Source organism: Cydia strobilella, chromosome 11 (genome assembly GCF_947568885.1).
Source record: "Cydia strobilella chromosome 11, ilCydStro3.1, whole genome shotgun sequence".
Taxonomy (NCBI): Eukaryota; Metazoa; Arthropoda; class Insecta; order Lepidoptera; family Tortricidae; genus Cydia; species Cydia strobilella.
In genome coordinates, this window is record NC_086051.1 from 10,687,484 (window position 1) to 10,709,301 (window position 21,818).

General features: G+C 39.8%; 1 protein-coding gene across 1 annotated transcript in view; it reads right to left on the bottom strand.

Annotated features, from left to right (window-relative positions):
- Window positions 1–7,240: 7,240 nt before the first annotated feature.
- LOC134745105 (uncharacterized) overlaps window positions 7,241–21,818 on the bottom strand; it is a 49,493-nt gene continuing 34,915 nt past the window's right edge. Inside the window, exons 12-16 of the mRNA XM_063679046.1 lie at window positions 19,665–19,809; window positions 15,598–15,838; window positions 11,303–11,465; window positions 8,967–9,147; window positions 7,241–7,559 (exon numbers count right to left, since the gene is read on the bottom strand). Of these exons, the coding sequence (XP_063535116.1) occupies window positions 7,428–7,559; window positions 8,967–9,147; window positions 11,303–11,465; window positions 15,598–15,838; window positions 19,665–19,809 (862 nt within the window). The 3' untranslated portion in view covers window positions 7,241–7,427. The remainder of the gene's footprint in view (window positions 7,560–8,966; window positions 9,148–11,302; window positions 11,466–15,597; window positions 15,839–19,664; window positions 19,810–21,818) is intronic.

A 21,818-nucleotide genomic window follows, 5' to 3' on the forward strand; every position in this document is an offset into this window, starting at 1 on the left:
TTACTTGTGTTTATTCTTCCATCTTAGGACTGGTCCATTGTTTTATATTGTACATAGACATGTCTGGTGTATTGCTTTCGCTCTAAAGTTACAATTTTATAATTATTGATAAAAACTCCAATCCTAAAGAAAACATTGCACGCACATTTAGAAAAAATAAACCGGCCAAGTGCGAGTCGGACTCGCCCACCGAGAGTGTTATAGCGGCAACAGAAATACATCATCTGTGAAAATTTCAACTGTCTAGCTATCACGGTTCATGAGATACAGCCTGCTGACAGACAGACGGACAGCGGAGTCTTAGTATTTTTACCATTCAGATGGTCCTTGCTTTTATATACAGACTGTTTTTGCAATCCTCAATAATATTCTACGAGGTGAAAATAATAACAGAAGTGAATGTTAGAAAAATAATAATAATAAAAAACTAACCGTGGAACGTACCGTGAAATTGCGAAAATATCTGACTATTCCACAGAAACCATCGGCATCTGTGAAATAGGTAATTATTTTTCATTTCTCATGCTCTGAAAGAGGGTCATTGTTGTTCTAAAAGGTGCGCAGAAAATGATACGTGTCTGCACTAGAGCATTTTACGTTCGAAGTACGACTTTTTTAATTTTTTTACGATACGCAATTGAAATTTGAGTTTAAATGGATTTGTAATAAATTTTTCATTTTGATATTTGACTCTCCATTCCATAAATAACGATACTTTTGTCTGAATTGTTAATTGAAAGTACCCTCAAGAAATACTATAAAAATGTATACTTAGTCATGTTTTAAAAAAAATACATGCATTTTACTTTCCTCGTATTCGAAATGAAAAGTAGAGTGTTTAACTCGGGTGAAAGGCATCATTTCTGCCTCGGACTATTGGCGCTCTCACTGCATTCGAGCGCCAAAATACCTCGGCAGAAATGAGTGCCTTTCGTCCCTTGGTTAACAATCTACTATTAATTTTACCTATTTCTGAGTTGGTTCTATAGGAAAGGTGTGATGTGATGACTAACTTAATCACCTCGCACAATATGACAAAGGTTGAAAAACCAACCTGTAGTTCGTATGAGCGTACACTACTGACAACATTCTTGTCAGGCATGTATACCTAAGGGTCGGTTGCACCAAACAGTCTGTCACCGTAAAGCGTTCGAAAAAATATATTATATGGGAACCATAGTTAACCGCTGAATGACTGATCAGTCCGCCCATTATAGTTGGTGGAACTGGCCCTTAATGAAGGTAGTCTTAATTTGACCTCAATTTTAGAAGGAAAAACTAGGCGTTTGTATGATTATATTAATGTGGGCTAGAGTTAAACATTTTGTAATATTCATTGCAACGCGTAAATGAGTAAAAAATAACTTGCAACCAATGTGTTTTTAATACCTTTTTTTACCTTGTAACTTTTAAATTATTAGTTACACTTAAACAAAGATATTTGAGTTAGTTATGGACCATAGTGGAGACTTTGGACTATGCTTGAACACTTGGGTACTTACGGTAATGACACTTGATAACGATTTCGGAGCTGCTGGTAATATTCTACGAATTCGTTTCATGGCGTTACAACTTTAGAAAACTGAGTCGAATTGGATTTTAAATGAAACAATGATTAATACAAAAATAACATAGTTTTATTGGATACAAAGGATACGTATACAACAAATAACATAGTTTTATTGGATATTTACAACGGTCCCTAAATACGAATAATCGATAACAGCATAATACTCGCTATAAGTACTTATCTAAAGAATTAGCTGAATACAAAATCGTGCACGTGGCAAAATCTGGGTTGGTGCGAAATTCGAAGGTATCTCCATCGTTCTTAAAATGTTCGAGTGACGGTCGGACACTTCTAAATTCGATATTCGTGGTAGCCTACCGGGCGAATGATCTTATGGCACACAGCAGCATCATCATTAGCATTAGGGGCATCTTAGGTGTCTTACAGACAGACTGCAACCCAACTGCAATTTGTATGGGAAATGGCGACGTTGCAGTTGGCGTGCTGTTCCCATACAAGTTGCATTACGTTTGTACCGGTACTGGCCCTTAGTGTCGAAGCAACAGGCGTTTAGCTCGCAAACAAGTTGCATTCCGTCTGTACCGGTACCGGCCCTCAGTGTGGAAGCAACAGGCGTTTAGCTCGCACACAAGTCGTAGCTGGAATACAGTCAGTCCGTATCAACACTGGGGCAGTTACGGCTTACGGTGCATTGACATGTATTATTCTAAAATTACTATATTCGAACTGCATTCGATTAAAGTTATATTTTGACAGCATTCTAACTTGATAAATGAATAGATATGGATTTAGGTACATAATGTAATTCAAAATATAACAACAGTATTCGAATGGTGAGTTTAACGTCGTATTCTGTTCAGCTGTAAGGCATGTATTAAGATAAATAGTAGAAAGATTTAAAAAAAAAACGCACTTCGGGAGTGCCGATAGAAGTAAAAACGAACAATTATTACGTGTCTATGTTTTGAATCGTTAGGAAAGTTGTTAGTTTTGACTGACTGTTTGTCTTGCCAATATTTAACCATTTGAACGCCAAGAACCTCTAAAGGTGTCGTCATTAGTTGTGCCCACAGAGCCAAGGACAACTATAGGGGTTACGGCGGACGCTGTCAAAAAGTAACCTTGACACTTTACATTCGCTCGCTTGCGCCCGTTACCTTGGCGTGACAATGACGTTTTTGTTAATGATGTAAAGCGTTCAAAAGGTTAACATTTGCATCTATCGCACTACTATGGTATGTAACGCAAATATCAAAAATTTGCATCTATCGCAGGTGTATGGACTGTGACGCCAATATCAAACATTTGCATCTATCACAGGTGTATGGACTGTGACGCCAATATCAAACATTTGCATCTATCGCAGGTGTATGGACTGTGACGCCAATATCAAACATTTGCATCTATGGCAGGCGTATGGACTGTGATGGCAAAATCTTACTCGTACACTTTTTTTCAGCTAGCCCCCATCCGCAAACCGTCCGATAAGAAACTTCGTTTCAAAAGTCGTATGTGACTATTATGATATGACTATTTGCCATTCACCGTAGAATTTAAGTAGCGAATATTCTTTATAGTTTTTTTTTTTTTAGCATTAGAGAGAGAAGGTAAGCGATCTTGACGTAAATCACTTATACGATCTTTTACATTCTTTTGCTTTCATCACTACATACTACATAGTATAAAACAAAGTCGCTTTCCGCTGTCTGTATGTCTGCCCTATGTATGCGTAGATCTTTAAAACTACGCAACGGATTTTGATCCGGCTTTTTTAATAGATAGAGTGATTCAAGAGGAAGGTTTATATGTATAATTTGTAAACGTTTTGTGTAAATTTGTTGAACTTCCCGTGCGAAGCCGGCGCGGGTCGCTAGTAAGTAATATAAACATTTTTTTAAAGAGCGTTTCATCAATAAAAAGATACGTTAAGATCGTTTACCTTTTTTCTAATGCTAAAAAAAACGAACTATAACAAAAGACTGAACTCTTAAGTGCCAGTGGCACCATCCGCACTTGACAGACTGAACAACGTCACCCGGCGCGCCGCGGCAGTTACTCGTACTATGAAACTTTCCATACAATTAAATTTAGCGAACTCTTTAACGATGACAAACAGTTTGGTGCAATAAAGTAGAATTTTCCTAACGTACATACCCATTATTCTTTCTTTATGTATTTTGACAGAATTTATTTGAATTTGACAGCATCCTTCCCGTATTTAAGGTTAATAAGGTCTACTGTCCTTAAAATTTTGTATGGAATTACAAGCAAATATCAGCATTCGTGAAATTGGTGTCGGTTACCGTTACAGTGTCGCGAGTTTAATGGATTTTTCAAAAAATATCAAAAAATGCCGAAAGCGCCTAAGAAATTTTCACTTTAAAAATAAATGCCTGCTACTCGATACTCGACCCAATCAGTCGAATCACAAAAAAACTAGCAGATAAAGTTGCACTCGACAGTTCAAATCACTTACTTATTTAATAACTCAATTATACATTATCACCATGTTAAAAAGTATAACATTTACACCAACAACAATATCACTTGGTCCACAATAAAGCTACAAATTATACTTTTATACGTGAAAATGAGCACCATACAGATGTATAATTTATATGTAGTTCCTCGTATCTACACAGGTTTGTTCTACGTTACACGCTTCGTCTATAGGTATGTTGCCATCGCATTCACGTGACAACGTACCTTTGGAATGGCACTATGGCGGTCAGCAAAATATTATCGGCGCGTGTCGATAACTTAGTATAGGTTAGAGCACGCGCTGATTGGATTAAGATAATGTCTGTACCGCCGTAGATTAGAGATGTATAAAACACTTGATTATGATTTAATAAATGAGTCTAAGTCTACCCGTCAACGGTACCTTTTTCTCACCCAACTACGTTCCCCTAAAGTGGTGACCCCGAGTGGGGTTCCCACGGGGACCGACGTGCACGGTTGCCACTTCGCTACAGTGGTAACCCGCCGAAGGAACACGCACCTACTGAGATGTCTACACGAAGAGCTCCAGTGAAGAAGCCTCGGAAGTAAGTGACTGCGACATTCAATTGCTGGTCGAGAAGGACTGACAAAGTGATCTCGTCTCAATTTGATTTCGCCACCTTCCATCAAATGACATCACCGACACTACCAAATAACATCGCAGGAAAAAAGCGGCTACTCCCATTATATTCCGGTTTCCGGATTCTTGGATCACAGAATATCTTCAGAAGGAAGAAGAGATAATTACAACGAGCCTGACATGACCTCACCATGACATCAGATATCCACCAACGCTTTATGGCAAGAGGATCCTGATTAATCCTGATGTGGCACGCAGCAAACCTAGCGACCCGACTACTCTACTCAACGCTCCACTACTAGTCGTCGCCCTCAACGCTCGCCTTGTCGGCTCCGAGCACCCCGCTCGCCACAATGGCTCGAGATTCTCCGCTCGCCACCCTGGCTCGAGCATTTCCGCTCGCCACGCTGGCTCTGAGCACCCTGGCTGCACTTCATACGTCCGCCCAGACGTATTAGAAGACATAGGCACGTCTCCGTTTCTTCCAAGAACGACAAGTTTAAGGAAATGATGCAACGGGGAGGACTGTCACAACGCATCAGGAATATATTCAAGGGAATTCACGCCGAATTGCAAATTAATTAAATGAAGTCATGCCAGCTACATATTATAATTGTTTTGAAGCCGCACTCAAGAATGCAAGCAAGCACAATACGCGACACGCGCGAGGAAATTATTGTCAACGCAGCACGCGTCGAGACATGCCGCAGCAATTCATTTTCAAGTTCACGGTCGCGGAGCCGTGATTGAAGCTATAACGTCGTGGAAGTGAAATAATCGTATCGTAATCGTAGGCAATAATCGTATCCTGTTCAGGACAGCTCCTGCGAAGGACCTGGTCGTCAACCCTACCGGTTGACTAAAGGGGGAGTACTATGGCGGTCAGCAAAATATTATCGGCGCGTGTCGATAACTTAGTATAGGTTAGAGCACGCGCTGATTGGATTAAGATAATGTCTGTACCGCCGTAGATTAGAGATGTATAAAACACTTGATTATGATTTAATAAATGAGTCTAAGTCTACCCGTCAACGGTACCTTTTTCTCACCCAACTACGTTCCCCTAAAGGCACATCATAGTGAGCTTATATTTTGTCGTTGCTTTCCTTTAATTGATTAGTAATGATGGCTCCCAAACATTAGGTAAATCTTCCTCTTCACTGGTAATTAATCTTCGGTATTCCTTCCTCCTTAAAGGTGATCAACTGATCATATAAAATTTTAAATCATGCATTTTACGCGGATAAGGCGAAAACGTGGTAGACATAACACTAACTATAAATCCTAAATAAAAATGTTTTGTAGATACTTCAAAACGGTATTTTGCTTCCAATACAAGACAAAGAGAAATTGTAAATGAGAAGTCTATTGGAAGTTTTTATTTTAGTTAAACGTTGGCGTGATTTAATGTAATATTTTATTTTCAAAAAAAATGTGACGTTTTCAACCAAAAGGTACCACATTGTCGCTTGTCGATAAGGTTGATTTCTAATTGAAGATGGAAATAGCGCCTTACTGACAAGCGACAATAAGTACCCTTTGGTTGAAAATGGCACAAATAATAAAGTATTGCATTACACCTACCTTTTTAAAAGGTTTTTGTATAAATGTATGTTTGTGCATAATTGTATTTATGGAGGTCGATAAGAATCTAGTAACATGCTCATCACTCATCAAGCAAGCAAGCTCACGTTTAGGCTCCATTACCAGTTTCTTTACTATTTTAACTGCTTTAACTAATTATTATTCTAACTCATAAATCGATTATTGCTGATGCAAATGGCATAATTCTAGCAGCAATACATTCAAATGATGCATTAAGCTATATTATACTGACGGTGGGTCGTTTTACAAAATACATGAAGATTTTTTTATTATTTTTCACATAAAATAAATACAAAATCTTACACTGTTGCATGTCGCAAAACGACCTATTGACATAACCAACGTAATTAAATAATTTGCTATATTAATGCAATGACTACAAGACGAAATATTAACAGTCAGTATACACAAAAAGTGAAACCTACATTAACACATTCAATTACATCAGATTCATACAAGATCTGTTTAATAATTGGGGATTATGGGTTTCAGTTTTTGGTAAACTTTGTTTTGAAATAATTATAAATTGTGTCATGAGCATGACCAACCAGATTCAAATTAATGTTTGAATCGTAAAAATGACGCGAGTTAGATTTAAAATGTGTTTAGCGAAAAAAAAATTAACCTAACAACGTTATCTTTCCGTTGAAAAAAAAAAACAAGCTGTGCCTATGCTAAAGAGAAAATCACAGAAATAAATATACCATAGAAGACGCAAATGCATCTACTTCGCGTGTCCGAACCCCGACCAAGCGTCGAAGTTGACCGTCGCTCTTTACAGTCCACGCCGCCGGTTGTTGCACCCGGACATCCGTGAAAACTTAAAAAATGCTTCGTTGCATGATAATTAACTGCAACAGCCCAAAAATTGCGAGCACCCAAAGGCAAGCAAATATTTCCTATCACAGATAAGTAATTTTAAAATTTTATTATGCGTAAATTTTGTATGAAAAAGTCGGCACGCTTGGTTTCAATACAAATCGTGGTATTTGCGTCGTCTAGCGTATATATTAAATCTGTGGAGATGTAAAGCACCCTGCATCTGCGTAATTTAAAAAAAAGTAGTGCTGAAAAGTTCCAAATCATTTTTTTCCTCCGTCAGTTTTCATGCGAGCGTTTCAGATATATAAAAGGCAGTTTTAGTTTAATTCAACAAGGGTTAATCATCTATCCCTTGTCTGTTATATAAATGTGGATATAAAATAGCTCTTAGTTTATGTACTGCAGGATTTCCTCGACGGGTTGTCCCGGGGCGAGCGGTTGGCACATTTTGTTCGGCAGCGGCCGTAGAAGTCCTCTCCTTTGCGCATCTTCGACCAAAGTACGCCACTGATCGTTTCTCTGCAATGACAAAAATAATATAACTATAAAATTAATAGAAAATCGCAATTGAGTAAAATATATACTACTTTGCCAGTAGTAATAATAAATAAAAAATAAAAAAATAAAAAGCCTTTTATTTCTTGAACTTTTTTTTACATTATTTCATATTTGTTTAAGCGTTCTATATATATAATATTATTCAAGAACCCCGTTTTCACAGGTGAAGGCCTCCTCCAAAGCCTTCCATGTATCTCGGTCCTTTGCCACTTGTATCCAATTTGGCCCAGTAGTATACATAGTATATTTTACTCAATTGTTTAGGCGCACTCTGTTATTACTGCTCCGAGCCGAGTCATTAAGGCAGAGTTCTAGTATCGTCGGAGAAGGACCACGTTGTCCTTCATCAGTTTTGTTAGACGGTCAGAATTCTGTATGTGCGTAAAATTTATACTACTTTGCAGTAGAAGAAAACCAATTTTAGCATGACGGCCCGCGTTAGTTAGAAACCCCGAGACGTGCAAGCGAGTTAGCGACACGACTGTCTCGCTCAGGGGCGTAGCTAGAGGATATGGCGCCCGGGGCAGTCACCAAATTTGCGCCCCCTGACGACTGACAAGTTTCCCTGCTGCTGCTTTTTGCCCATTTTGGCGCCCCCCCTTGGATGGCGCCCGGGGCACTTGCCCACTCTGCCCCCCCCCCTAGTTACGCCACTGGTCTCGCTCTTGAGCGCTGTCTACTATATACGTAGTTACCTCCACCAGTCTTAATATAAACAAACAAACACAATCTCACCATGATAGCATGCGGTTTGAGCGCGATGACGAGCGTGTGTCAGGAAGGCCACTTCGTTCGAGCGAGCTAACGACTCTTTGTTTTGGGAGCTCTCCTCCAGTCCGTATCCACTACCAGGGGCCCGTTTATCAAAAGCTTGTAACTTGTAATACAAGTGGATGTCCCTTTTTGACAGCTTTTATTAGAAAGGGACTTCCACTTGTATTACGAGCTACAAGCTTTTGATCAAAGACCTATATAACTCCGTATAAGATGAATAAAGTCTAAGGCAAAAACGTGCCGCGGAAATCAAGAAAATTTGATTCGCGCACAGATGGCGCTACCACCAATACCAACCTTTGGCCTATTCTCGTTCAGAGGGCGTTAACGGTTTCGTTTGTTATTTAACAATTTTAACACATATCCGTGAAAGAACGTGGGTCAAACTCATATAAAAATTATAAATACAAATAAAAAAAATTACATCCATATATTATTATACATTAAAAAAAAAAAATTAAATTGTGTGTCGATAGATGGTAGTAAATTGACTGTGACTACAAAATTTACTATGACAGTACTTCTCTATCCTATATATTCTCTTTGCTTTTGATAAACGGGCCCCTGTACTGATATAAACAAACACAATCTCACCATGAAAGCATGCGGGTTGAGCGCGATGACGAGCGCGTGCCTGGCGCGCGTCAGCATCACGTTGAGGCGACCCGCGTCCGTTAGGAAGCCCACGCCGTGCGAGCGAGCTAGCGACACGATTATTATGTCTCGCTCTTGCCCTTGGAAGCTGTCCACCGTGTTAACCTCCACTGGTTCCGATCTGAGGAAATTACTAGTTATGACTAGTTTTTCTTTAAATCACGTAAGCTAGATTCTCCTGTTTCATGTTATAACGTGCGTATACGTACACCCAGCTGCAAAAGTGCGTGGCCACTTCATAAATGAATTTGATTCATAATGAACAAGTTTGGGAACAAATCAAATTATTTTATTAAATATTTTTGATTTGTGTTTTTTAAATAGTCACACTACTATATATAAATTAAAAACTGTAATAGATGTCATATATTAAAGAAAAAGTGACGAAGCCCTCCAGTGGTGAAGGCCGGATTCGAACCGGCGTCTTTAGCTATCGCGGCTAACGCCATGAACCCCTAGGCCACCCCGCCACAACGGCGGCGGGGTGGCCTAGGGGTTCATGGCGTTAGCCGCGATAGCTAAAGACGCCGGTTCGAATCCGGCCTTCACCACTGGAGGGCTTCGTCACTTTTTCTTTAATATATGACATCTATTACAGTTTTTTGATTCATAATGTTTATCTGTAGTGTCCCCGCCAAAACGAGCAAAGCGAAGCGCAAGGGCACTACCTACCTTTTCTCGAAGCGCTTCGTCGTTGCTTTGAACCCTCATAACTTGGGTTTGGATTATACCAGATAAACAAAATTCTCGGGATATGATGTCAATAGTGGACTAATTAAGCATAAAAAATTTCAATTGCATAGCTGTTATATTTTAGATTTTATTCATATCTAAAAAGCCCCGATTTCGTCACTGACTCACTGACTTGCTGATGATCATCAAAACCTTTAGGGTACTTCCTGAAATCCTAGGAAGCTGAAATTTGGTACGTAAGATAGTCTTAGTACACAAACAACAAAAAATTCAAAAACTTGAAATTTTTAGCCCCTAAAAGGGAGAAAGCAGGTCACGTCTGCCGCATGCATCCGGATAGGTGGGCTAGTATAGCCACCAAGTGGATGCCGCAAAAGAAGCGCGGACGTGGCAGGCCCAGGCGGAGATGGCGGGACGACTTAGACACCTTCACTAATAACTGGCCGGAAACAGCTCAACAACGGGAGTCATGGAAATCAAAGGGAGAGGCCTTTGCCCAGCAGTGGGAGACTACAGGCTACTACTACAGGTTATGTAATTATTTTTTGTAATTTTGGGTTAATTTTATTGTTTGTAAAAATTGACACGTAAAAGTGCCCCTGTGGCCTATTTGCTGTATAAATGTTTAATTGATTGATTGATTTGATAAAAAAAAAGGGTCAAAAGGGGGGTGGAATTTTGTATAGGGAATCAAAAACCGCTGAACCGATTTAGTTGAAATTTGATATATAGATAGCTTTTGTTATGGGAAAGGATATAGAATAGTTTTCAACCCCAAAATCACCTCGTAAGGGTGGAAAAGGGCGTTAGGGGGGAAAAGGTGTTGAAGTTTGTAAGGGGAATTAGTAAAAAGCAGATTGTATAAAAGATGCCCCCAGATACGTATTTCAGAATTTTTAACAGTAAATTACAAGTTTTTAACAGTACGATACAAGATAAAAAACATAAAACATAAAAAATAAGATAAGCAACATAAAAAAGGAAGTAAAATCAGAAGAGAAGTAAAATGTTGCCAAGACGAAACCATAAGGCTCGCAATGTCAAAAAGTTATCAGATCTCTTGTAGAGCCAAGCTTCTAAGTTTCTAACTCTACAAGCCCTAACTTCACAAACTCTACACCTAAGTCAAAATATGTGACTTGACCGTTTCGTTTCGCTACCGTAAGGGTAAAAATGTATTATTTTTTATTATACCACATATTTTAACTAAGGTGTAGAGTTTGTGAAGTTAGGGCTTGTAGAGTTAGAAACTTTGCTCTACAAGAGATCTTATAACTTTTTGACATTGCGAGCCTTATGGTTTATTTTACATGAAAATGTTTTTGGTGGGTTTAATTTTTACTACGGTTCTGACTGCGACCATCGTCGGACCAGCTCGTTTAGGGATCGCCATTTTGGCGCATTTGGTATAAAACTTTTTAAAAGAAAAGGAGGACACTAAAAGTGTAAATAACACCGCAAAGTAAAGTGTGTTAAGGGTAAAAACAGTGTTTAGGTTAAAAGCAAATATAAAAGTTAGATACGGGTAGCGGACGACAGTACAGAGTTCAAATCATTTGTAAATATAATACAAATATACTTACTGATCCTGTTGCAGTGCTTTGAGGTTCCTCTTGATGAGCTCCTTGTGCGCGTTGTAGGGAGTAATGATGGCCATGTTGAGGTTAAGCCGCCGCGCTACCTCGCGCAATGCGATGGCCAGTCGCGTCACGCCCCACGCCTCCATGTCGTTGCTGCCTGATGCACCTGGATAATATAACGATTAGGTTAGGGGACGACATTTAAAAAAAAAGAGCTATCGGCAGTAGAATTCTCCAATTTTAGAAATATTTATGTTAGTGAACGAAACCATAACTTAAGACCGAATAGTTTAGTGTCCCATTGCTGGGCAAAGGCCTCCCCCCTCCTTACCTCCACTCAACCCTGTCGTTTTACTTTCCCGCCAATACGGATAAAATGCGTCCAAGTCGTCCCGCTATCTCCTTTTCGGTCTGCCTGAACCCCGGCCTGCACCATCGATGGTGTTCCGTAGGTCGCACTCGGTAACCATTTTGGCCCACCTTTCAGAGGGTGCATGCGACAGACATGTCCCGCCCAGTCCCACTTAAGCTTAGCGGTCTTGACACCTACATCTACAATTCGAGTTCTGGAGCGCAGTTCCGTGTTTCTGATTCGATCAGTTCTGCGAAGGAAAGTGCGATTTTCCTCACTCCAGGGTGTGAAACAAAGTAGCTTTTTAATTTAATGAAGGCCATGAACTGCCACTTCATACTTTTATTACATTTTTTTTTATGGTATGGTATGGTATGGTATGATATGGTATGGTATTATGGTATGGTATGGTATGGTTTGGTATGGTATGGTATGGTATGGTATGGTTTGGTATGGTATGGTATGGTATGGTATAGTATGGTATGGTATGGTATGGTATGGTATGGTATGGTATGGCATGGTTTGGTATGGTATTTTATTTTATTTTATTAATTCAAAAAATTTACACAGCATTACAGCGAACTAATACACTGAGAAATGTATAATAGAAAGTATTTATACAAACTAGGTACATGATACAGTCTAGAAAGGACAACAGAACAAATGTAAGAAAGAAGAACTAATACAAAACAGATGATTCACGCTTATCCATCGCCTCACAGTACTTCATACATTCTTTACACAGATCCATCCAAGTACTTGCAAATACATCACATTCCAGTGCTGATGCGAGGAGCGCGTTGATATATTGTAGAGCGCGGGCAAGTGGTGATTTGCCATGAGACATAGTGCCCGTTTTAGGCACAGCTAATAGGTGACAACTTCGCGGTCGGAAATTAAATTGGGCCTTAGTTATAGATGGAACGAACAGGCGTACGAGCTGTGCAACCAGTTCAGGGCAGTCTGAGCTCCCCCGTAAGACATTACATGCAGTAGTCAAGGAATTAAACCCTAAAATGCCAAGCAGGAACTTTAATGGGTACAAATATGGGTAATACCCGTGAATCTTCTTATATAAGAACCGCAGAAAGGCTTTCTGGATTTTTTCCAGACGCAGGACGTACTTGTCTTCATGCGGGCTCCAAACGACCGAGGCAGCTTCAAGTTTACTCCGAACTAACGCAGTGTACACTAATTTAATAGCCCTGACGTCATCAAAATCTCGCGCATTCCGAACTACAAACCCTAACCTCTGATAGCAATTAGTAGCTAACGCTTTCATGTGCTCATGAAAGTTGAGCTGCGTGTCGAGGATGACACCCAAGTCACGTATAGACTCGACACGAGTTATGGGATCAGGACCTAGCAGGTATTGGGCGAATAAGGGACTATTGGCACGGCTAAAAGTCATCACGGAGCACTTTGATTTGTTAAAAAGGAGCTTGTTGTCAATGCTCCACTGATGAAGGCGGTCAATATCCTCCTGCAAAGACACACAGTCGGACAATTGCTGCACTCCATACATGAGCTTTAGGTCGTCAGCATATAATAAACAACTGGCATACGTAGGGACTGCAGCTAAGTCAGTTATCATTAAGCCAAATAGAAACGGACCTAAAATCGAACCCTGACTGACTCCGGAACGTGTGTGGTAGCATCCATGCTGCACGTACTGCGTCGATCCCGCAGATAACTGGCAAACAACCGGAGCAGCTTCGGCGAGAAGCCAACGCTACATAGCTTGCTCAACAGTATGTCGTTATCCACGCGATGGAAGGCCTTCTTAAAGTCGAAGTACAGCACGTCAACTTGTATTCCCTTATTTAAATGCTCAGAGAGTCAACCAGAGTTAATAGGTTCGTTTCAACAGATCGCTTGGGCCTGAAACCGTGCTGAGAATCGCATAGGTAAGGTTTTACTTGAGAAGCGACAAGTCTATTTATGATTGACTCAAACACTTTTGCAACTGAAGATAGAATGGCTATAGGGCGGTAATTCTCGACCTCTGACGTTTCACTAGATTTTGGGATGGGACGCACTCGTGTAATCTTTCATTGACTCGGGTACTCTCCAGAACCAAGAACCAAGTTGAAAATATGAAGTAGTGGCCCAGTTAGCCATTCCTTACACCCCTTGATAATAAATGCAGGTATGCCATCAGGGCCAGGGGAGCTCTGAGGTTTTAAATGAGCTATACCAATTATTAGATCCCCAAGGGATATCACATTTACGTTTATGTAGTTTGAATTACATGTTGAGTCATTACGGATAATGTTTTCATGGTCAAGGAGAGGTTCAGACGGAAGAAAAACACTTGAAAAAAAGTTTGAGAAGGCCTGGGCTGCTTCAACCCCTTCGTGCATCTTTCCCTCATAATTGACCTGCGATTCAAATCCTCCTTTAGATTTTAGACTGCTCACATGTTGCCAAAATGCCCTAGGTTCGGAAGTTATCTTGCTTTGGATACGACGGACATAATTATCATAGGCTACTGTGGTTTTCGATTTTACAGCTGCCCTTAGCCTAGAAAAGTCGTCATATACCGCACTGTCACCTGTTCGCTTCCATTCACGGTGAAGATGAGCTTTACGCCTAATATCCTTTAATAAATCGGCTGTAAACCATATTGGATAACGTGTACGCGCTTTCTCAGATCTGAATTTCCTAGGTATACAAATATCGAATATATTGTATATTATCTTATAAAAGCGCACCAAAGCAGTGCTGACTTCGCGACTTTCAAGAACTTCTTCCCAAGACACTTCAGAAATCAGTTGGTAAAGGAGTGTATAGTTTCCTTTGGGGTAGTTCAATCGAGTCTCGAGTCAACATTGCTTGGTTGCAGCTTAGCAGTATCACTCTTGGCATCAACACAAGGAACAGAGATCTCAAGCGGAGGATGGTACGCATCGGGATACGGAACTAGTCCACACTCTTTAATTTCCGTTACAGTGACCCCACCTTCACGCCCACGCACCAGCACTACATCTAACACTCCGCCATACATATTCGCAACTTCATTCATCTCTTTCAAATCACAAACAGTAGGTAAATAACAGTAGTAACTTAAAGTACTAATAGAGGTGTGCTTAGGGTTCAAATTTAAGTCCCCAACAATAATTACGACACCGGCTATCGATTCAATGATTGATTCAATCTTGTGGAAGAATCTCATGTACTCACTTTCGGCGGCCCCCGCACCACGCCACGCCACGCATATACACCACGCACAGATAAAATAATGTGTTTTCCACCACAAACGAGACCCACAAATCTTCTCCGCTCGTTGTTTCAAGGTCAGGTAAATGCTGCAGAGCAATCCCAGGTCTCGCCGCAACCAAGACACCGCCCCCTCTTTGTCCGTCGGCGCGATCTCGTCGAATCACGCTCCAGTCGCGTCCTACCAACTCCTCGACTGAATCAGATAGCCATGTTTCAGTGACAGCTATTATATGGTATCGTATGGTATGGTATGGTTTGGTATGATATGGTATGGTATGGTATGGTTTGGTATGGTATGGTTTGGTATGGTATGGTTTGGTATGGTATGGTTTGGTATGGTATGGTATGGTGTGGTGTGGTATGGTGTGGTGTGGTATGGTATGGTTTGGTATGGTATGGTATGGTATGGTTTGGTATGGTATGGTATGGTATCGTATCGTATCGTTTCGTATGGTATCGTATCGTATCGTATCGTATCGTATGGTATGGTACGTATATTACTTTTTTTTCTGTTTATTATGTGTAATTCGAAATACATTTTAACCTTTAATATGTTCTCACTACTGAGGTGAAAAATTATGTGTGCAACACGAGAGCAAATTTATTTTACATCTCGTGTTTTTGAGTCCCTCGCAAGAAAAACCAACTTTCCTCTCTTGTTGCACAAATAACTATTTATTAATCCGGGTATGCATGTTCAGTATGTTTGTTGCAGAGGACTCACCCTGCCCCTTGTCGCCGCTGGCCACGGAGAGGATGGAGTAGGGCAGCACGGGCAGCGGCGGGCGCGGAACGGGCGCGCACGCCACGCGGCCCGCGTAGAACGTGCGCACCGGGTACTCGGCGATGGCGCGCTGCATGCGGTACTGCGTGTCGAGCAGCACGACCGGCGTCCGAGGCCAGCTCTCCGCGCTGCTCGCTAGACGCGAGAACAAGCTCTCGCCGAGACCGTGACGTTTCGCGCGCTGTAATAAAACAGTCGAAATTAAGTTTTGATCACCAAAGGGCCTGGCGTTTCGAACGCCAAATTTTTTAGGGTCCCTTTTTTACCCTTTGGGTAAGGTAATAATTGCACTTAAGGTGGTTCGATTTTCATACAAAATTCAATCTGCTTTAATTAAGGCACTACACACTATTACTACACAAATATTTGCTCATTTATCTACTTTCGAATATTCGTTTGCGCTAAATTAATAGAAAAACTTTGTTTCATACAGAAATCATACATAAATCAACGTAATTTTTTCATCAATTTTACGTATGTGTGTCACAAATGTCGTGTACAAATACGTTGCGTGCGGCGTTGCCACTCTATGACGTTGGCGACGTTGCCTGGCCGACCTGGCAGGATTTGCAGTGCCGTCATGTTTAGTGCATTTTTATTTGACAGTGTTGACACTGACACATAGGGTCATGTTTATTGTGTCAATTTGTTTGTATAAATTGAAAATGATAGCAACGTCTAAATCAAGTTACAAAAATCATCGGTGTTCTGGTCCGCGAAAATCCAGAAAAATTCAGACTCAATTGAAGCGGAATTCATGATGGTGAAGTTTCGTAAGGTAGGTACAGTTTCATTCCTTCATTGTACATTGTAATTTTCTCGTGCCGATCTTTTTAGAAAATAATTCTCACTTCTTCCGTAATGGTAGATATAAGCAGTGAACAATACCTATATAATGTAATTATTACTGTTTTGGTTGCCGAATAGTCAATGTGTCACTAACTCTAGGTTTTTTTTAGGTATTGTGCAAAATGAAGAGGCATTCTTGGAAATAAAATGTTTTCCTTCATTAGCCAGAAAAAATCAGGACATCCTCACTGCAATAAAGTAAAATAAAACATTTCCTGGGGATGAAAATTATGGAATTTTGTCTATGAATGCCAAACACAATTATTACTAGGTAAGTAAATGATAACTTTATTAGAATCCATATTGTTGCATCATCTTTCTTCCTATAACATTAGAGATTTTGTGCTATCATGATATTATTTTTCTTTCAGGTACAGGGACAACTACGGATAACAAATATGAAAAAATGTTATTTCATTTGTTGTGTGAATCCATCTACACCAACAAGACATCCACTGCTGGACATAGGCCTCCCCAGGGATCTCCACAACGACTGGTCTTGCAAGACCGGCCAAAATATCGAGAAATAAATAATATAAATAAACATGATAAATATCCCGTTTTCTATAATAGTTATAATTAGAAGGCCATGCAATGTTGTTACTCACTGTACCTACTTGAATCCAAAAAAAAATATAAAAAAAGTTTTAATTTTATTTTACAATTACTACTTTATTATTAGTACATTACGATACAAGTGCGAAAAGTAGGAAATTGGCAACGAGTGGCGATAAATTGAAACACGACCGAAGGAAGTGTTTTAATCGACACGAGTTGCGAATTACCTTTTCGCACGTGTATTGTACAACGTTTTACAGTACATAATTATGGCCCTTTACATTTTCGACATATGCACGTATTGTACTAATTACCGCACTAGGGCGGTAACGTATATGTAGCACCATATGTACTAAAAAGTATTTTACAGTACATATGGTGCAACTTTCTCGCCCTAGTGCGTAAAGAGCACTTTTCATGCATATGTCGAAAGTTTAAAGGGCCATATGTACTGTAAAACGTTGTACGATACACGTGCGAATAGGTAATTCGCAACTCGTGTCGATTTAAAACACTCTCTGCGGTCGTGTTTTAATCTGTCGCCACTCGTTTCGAATTTTCTCTTTTCCGCACTTGTATCGTAAATAACTATTTCAAACTGCAAGGGTACGATGATAGATCTCAATTCAATATAATTTTGCAACATTTGGCATTATTAGGTTATAAATTATATGGAGATGAAATCTATCATCGTACCCAGTTTGAAAAATACTATAGAGGCTGGGCAGTAAGGGATTGCTTTACTTGTAGAACTATATTTAGCCCTTTAAAAAAAAACTGATACCTAACACTTACAAACCTGGACTTCCTTGGGCTAGTGCTACTAAGAATCGTCAGTATTCTCCATCCTTTCTGAGTTGGAAGAACCCAAAAAGGTGAGATTTGTGAAAGTCAGGTTTTCAATATATGTGGCGTTTTCAACCAAACGGGTACCTACTTATTGTTGTCATATTTCCATAAAGCTTCAAAATGAAATCAACCTAATCGACAACCGACAATGTGGTACCTTTTAGTTCAAAACGTCACATATTTTTATAAAACGTTATAAACTAATTTATTAATAATACTGAATATCTGGGAGAAAAAGAAAACATAAGTAAAAACTCAAAAATGCTCGTTTTCCCAGAGATAGGACCTAGCTAGATCGAACCCCTTACAGCAAATTTCATCGAAATCGTTAGAGCCGTTTCCGATATCACTGAAATATATTTCGGTTATATCGGAATCGGACAAGAATTCGAAGAATAAAAGGTATAAGAAACATAAGATAACACAAAAAGGACAAAAAAAAGTACCCCTGTCGTACCAGTCTCGAACCTGAATCCTCTTGCACGTATTTCCACGAACATACCGCAACGCCATTGCAGCATACTTACACTGCATGAAATTGTCTACTACAAGCATCACGGAAACACTGTTTGCATGTGTGAGTAATAGTAGGAAATAGCATGACAGAAACACTCTGTCGACTTTAAAAGTGTTTTTTGCACTAATGAAGTATTCAATGTTTATTATAATAGTTCAATATTTATGTAAAGAGTGCGCTAAACATACTTTTAAGTATACAGATACCAACACTATTCCACAAAAAAATAAAACCTGAAAATTTGCGAGTGACGCCATCTAGCGGGGTTTAAGCTTTTGGTAACCTAGTCGAACCACCTTAAACTATCGTGAGACATATTTCAAAATATTTATCAGTACGGTTTTTACTCACTATTATTTTTAGTCGCTTTTGGCGACATGTTTCGGATTCTTTGGGAATCCATCCTCAGGCACGAGTGTCCGCGGCGGTTGTACGTCGTGCACTGCCCGGTGCCCGCGCCGCCCGCCTCGTCGCTCGTTGCGCACGCGCTGATGGGGCGGGGGCGGGGGGCGCGGGGCAGTCCGCAGATGGAGTCGTCAAGTGAAGGTCTGGTAGGGCGGCTGTATCGAACGAAGTCAAGCACACTGCACTCACTATGTCCCCGCGATCGTCACAACACACTTGCCGCTTGACCTTAAGGTATTATAGGCTTCCATGCAGGTGGCAACATCCAGCCTCCGTCCCGATTGAAATTAGGGCGGCGTGCAATTTCAATCGCCTCGCGAATCTTACGCGGCACAAAACATTTCTCCCGTACCAGTAATCTCGCTTTATCGAAACGAATGAAATGGGACGCGCCTATATCGTTCGCATGCTCTGCCACCGCTGAGTTCCTGGTGTCCATGTTCTTTACGCTGCGTATGTGTTCCGACAACCTAGTGGAGACATTCCTTCCGGTCTCACCGACAAAAAATAATAGTGAGTAAAAACCGTACTGATAAATATTTTAAGGTAATAATTCTTTAAGTCTGAGATAAAATATATACTTATAATAAAAAAATATTATTAAATTATCCTAGATTTAAAGGGTCTCCAAGACTGGAATTCTTATATTAAGTAATTAAAAGACAAGATATTAAATTAGACAAACAGAAAAGAACGAATGAAGTGTCTCACGTTAATGCCAAAAGTAAAGTTACATATGTACTTATAACATAACACGTAGCCCGTGTAAGCTTAAACAGACTGGTCTTCACAAACAGCACCCGTTCACGAGTATGACGCGTATAGTGACCTGTGAGCAGATGTAGCCGGGCAGCTGCTGCGGGTCGCCGATGAGCGTGAGCCGCGTGACGTCGAGCGTGAGGGGGATCAGCGCCTCCGGCTCGATCGCCTGCCCCGCCTCGTCCACGATGCATAACGCGATACGTCTTTTTAACCTGCGCACAATGTGAGTAAACATTATCCTTTATCCCGTATTTTTAGTGTTCCGTGCAAAACTTTGTTCTGACAAACGGAACACTTATGGGATCACTTCGGTCTTGCAAATCAGTTAAATGCGTTTGAGGTAGATACCTAAAATTTGAAACAGTTATAGCAATTACCACCACTAATATCGTAAATAAGTCAAAAGCGCTTATTTCTTATTTTAGGGGGTTGAGAGGGGTAACCAAATATTTTTTTATTTGTAAGAATCGTGTGGGCTACCATTAGAAAGCTTGCAAAAAATTGAGTCGATGGACTGATTTTGACTTAATTTTAGACTGCAGTAGTTTCGATAAAAAATGCATTTAAAGTTGCAAATTTCATACAAAAAGATTCGCCTCTGTCCTGGGATTTTTTGGGAAAACTATAGTTAACCAGACAATAACCAACTAAAACGAGCATGAAGACGCGGGGAAAATTATCAAGATAACCTTACCTTTACTAGTTTTTTGACTGCAGCCAGTGCAGCCTGATCTTAGATTACTTAGGGAATCAGTAGGTACTTAGTAATTCTGTACTTTACAATGGTTGACCAATTACCTTAATAAAAACAACCTTATTCGAATAGAAATAAGTTCAAATTTGGAACGGGATTTTTCACATATTTAAGTCATTTAGTAAATTTGTTCGTGACATTTATTGATGATTGATGATGATGATCATGATGATTTCTAATTTTAACTATGACTGACAAATCACTATCTGATTAGTCAAATTATACTGTCAAGTAAACCTGGATAAGGGTTGTGTGATGGACGGATAGGAACCTTATACAAATTACAAATGAATGGTCATTTTTGCAATATGGCACAACACAGTTTAATGGCAATAATGTATGTGCTACTATAAAAGGCGTTTTACCTAGTTAAAACGGATTTTATGTAACACCCCAGTGAAAACCCATTTTCACGAGTAAAACTAGTTTCCCAAACTGCATTTTCACTAGTTGTAACTCGGATTTTTCAAAACTAGTTGTTGCAAAAGTACATTGGTGAAAACTAGTTTTGACTTTTCGGGAAAACGCATTTTCACTAGGTGAAACTAGTTTTCACGGTAGGTATTCTGCCAGAGATCTGGCGAGAATGAAATGTCCCAAAATTAATACTGAAACGGGATTTAATAGAATGCACTCACTTTTATCATTTTGGCCTGACGTTTTGAACGTCACATTACGTTCGCGGCTACAGGCAAACTAAAATCATATACGTACCTAAATGTCTCAAGTCTTACCTCCTACATAATAGTTATTTGTTATACAAGGGTGCAAAGTTGTATTTTACCCGCGAGTGTAGAATTGAAACACGAGCAAGCGAAAGGATTCTATAGGTGAACCACGAGCGAAGCGAGTGGTTCTAAAATAGAATCCTGAGCGTAGCGAGTGTTTCAACACACGAGAAGTAAAATACATTTGCGCCCGTGTGTAACACAAAACTTTTCACCTCACTATAGCGAGGAAAGTGCAACATCCACAGGCGTTAGATCATCTTCATCACTGGAATCACTCATTTCTTTACGATATTATAACAGAAAACTCTGGAATTTGTGTATTTGCACGCGAATCGGTAAGAAAAGGTTTTAAGTAAAAAAATTGTGGACAATGTTGACATTTCTGATGTATGAAATGTCAACGATGCGTTTTGAAATTGCATCGACTCACCTTGTGCGTTCAGAATTATATTTAACATCATTATAAAAAAAAAAAGTTTCTTATGGAATTTTAAGGTTTATGACTTAAAATCATTAAATAAAGCTAAATTTGGTATTTTTTATTAGATTCTCAAACCACTTATTTAATGATAATTAATATCGAACGAACCATTATCATGAGCGTTTTACGTTTTGTTATCTGTCAAGCTACTTAAACACGCTCCATCCAAGGTCAAATTACTTTCCCCACTAGTGGATAAAACGCGTTTTTCCCCGCTTGTATTGAAGGATAAACGACAACTTTCTGAGCTAGTGA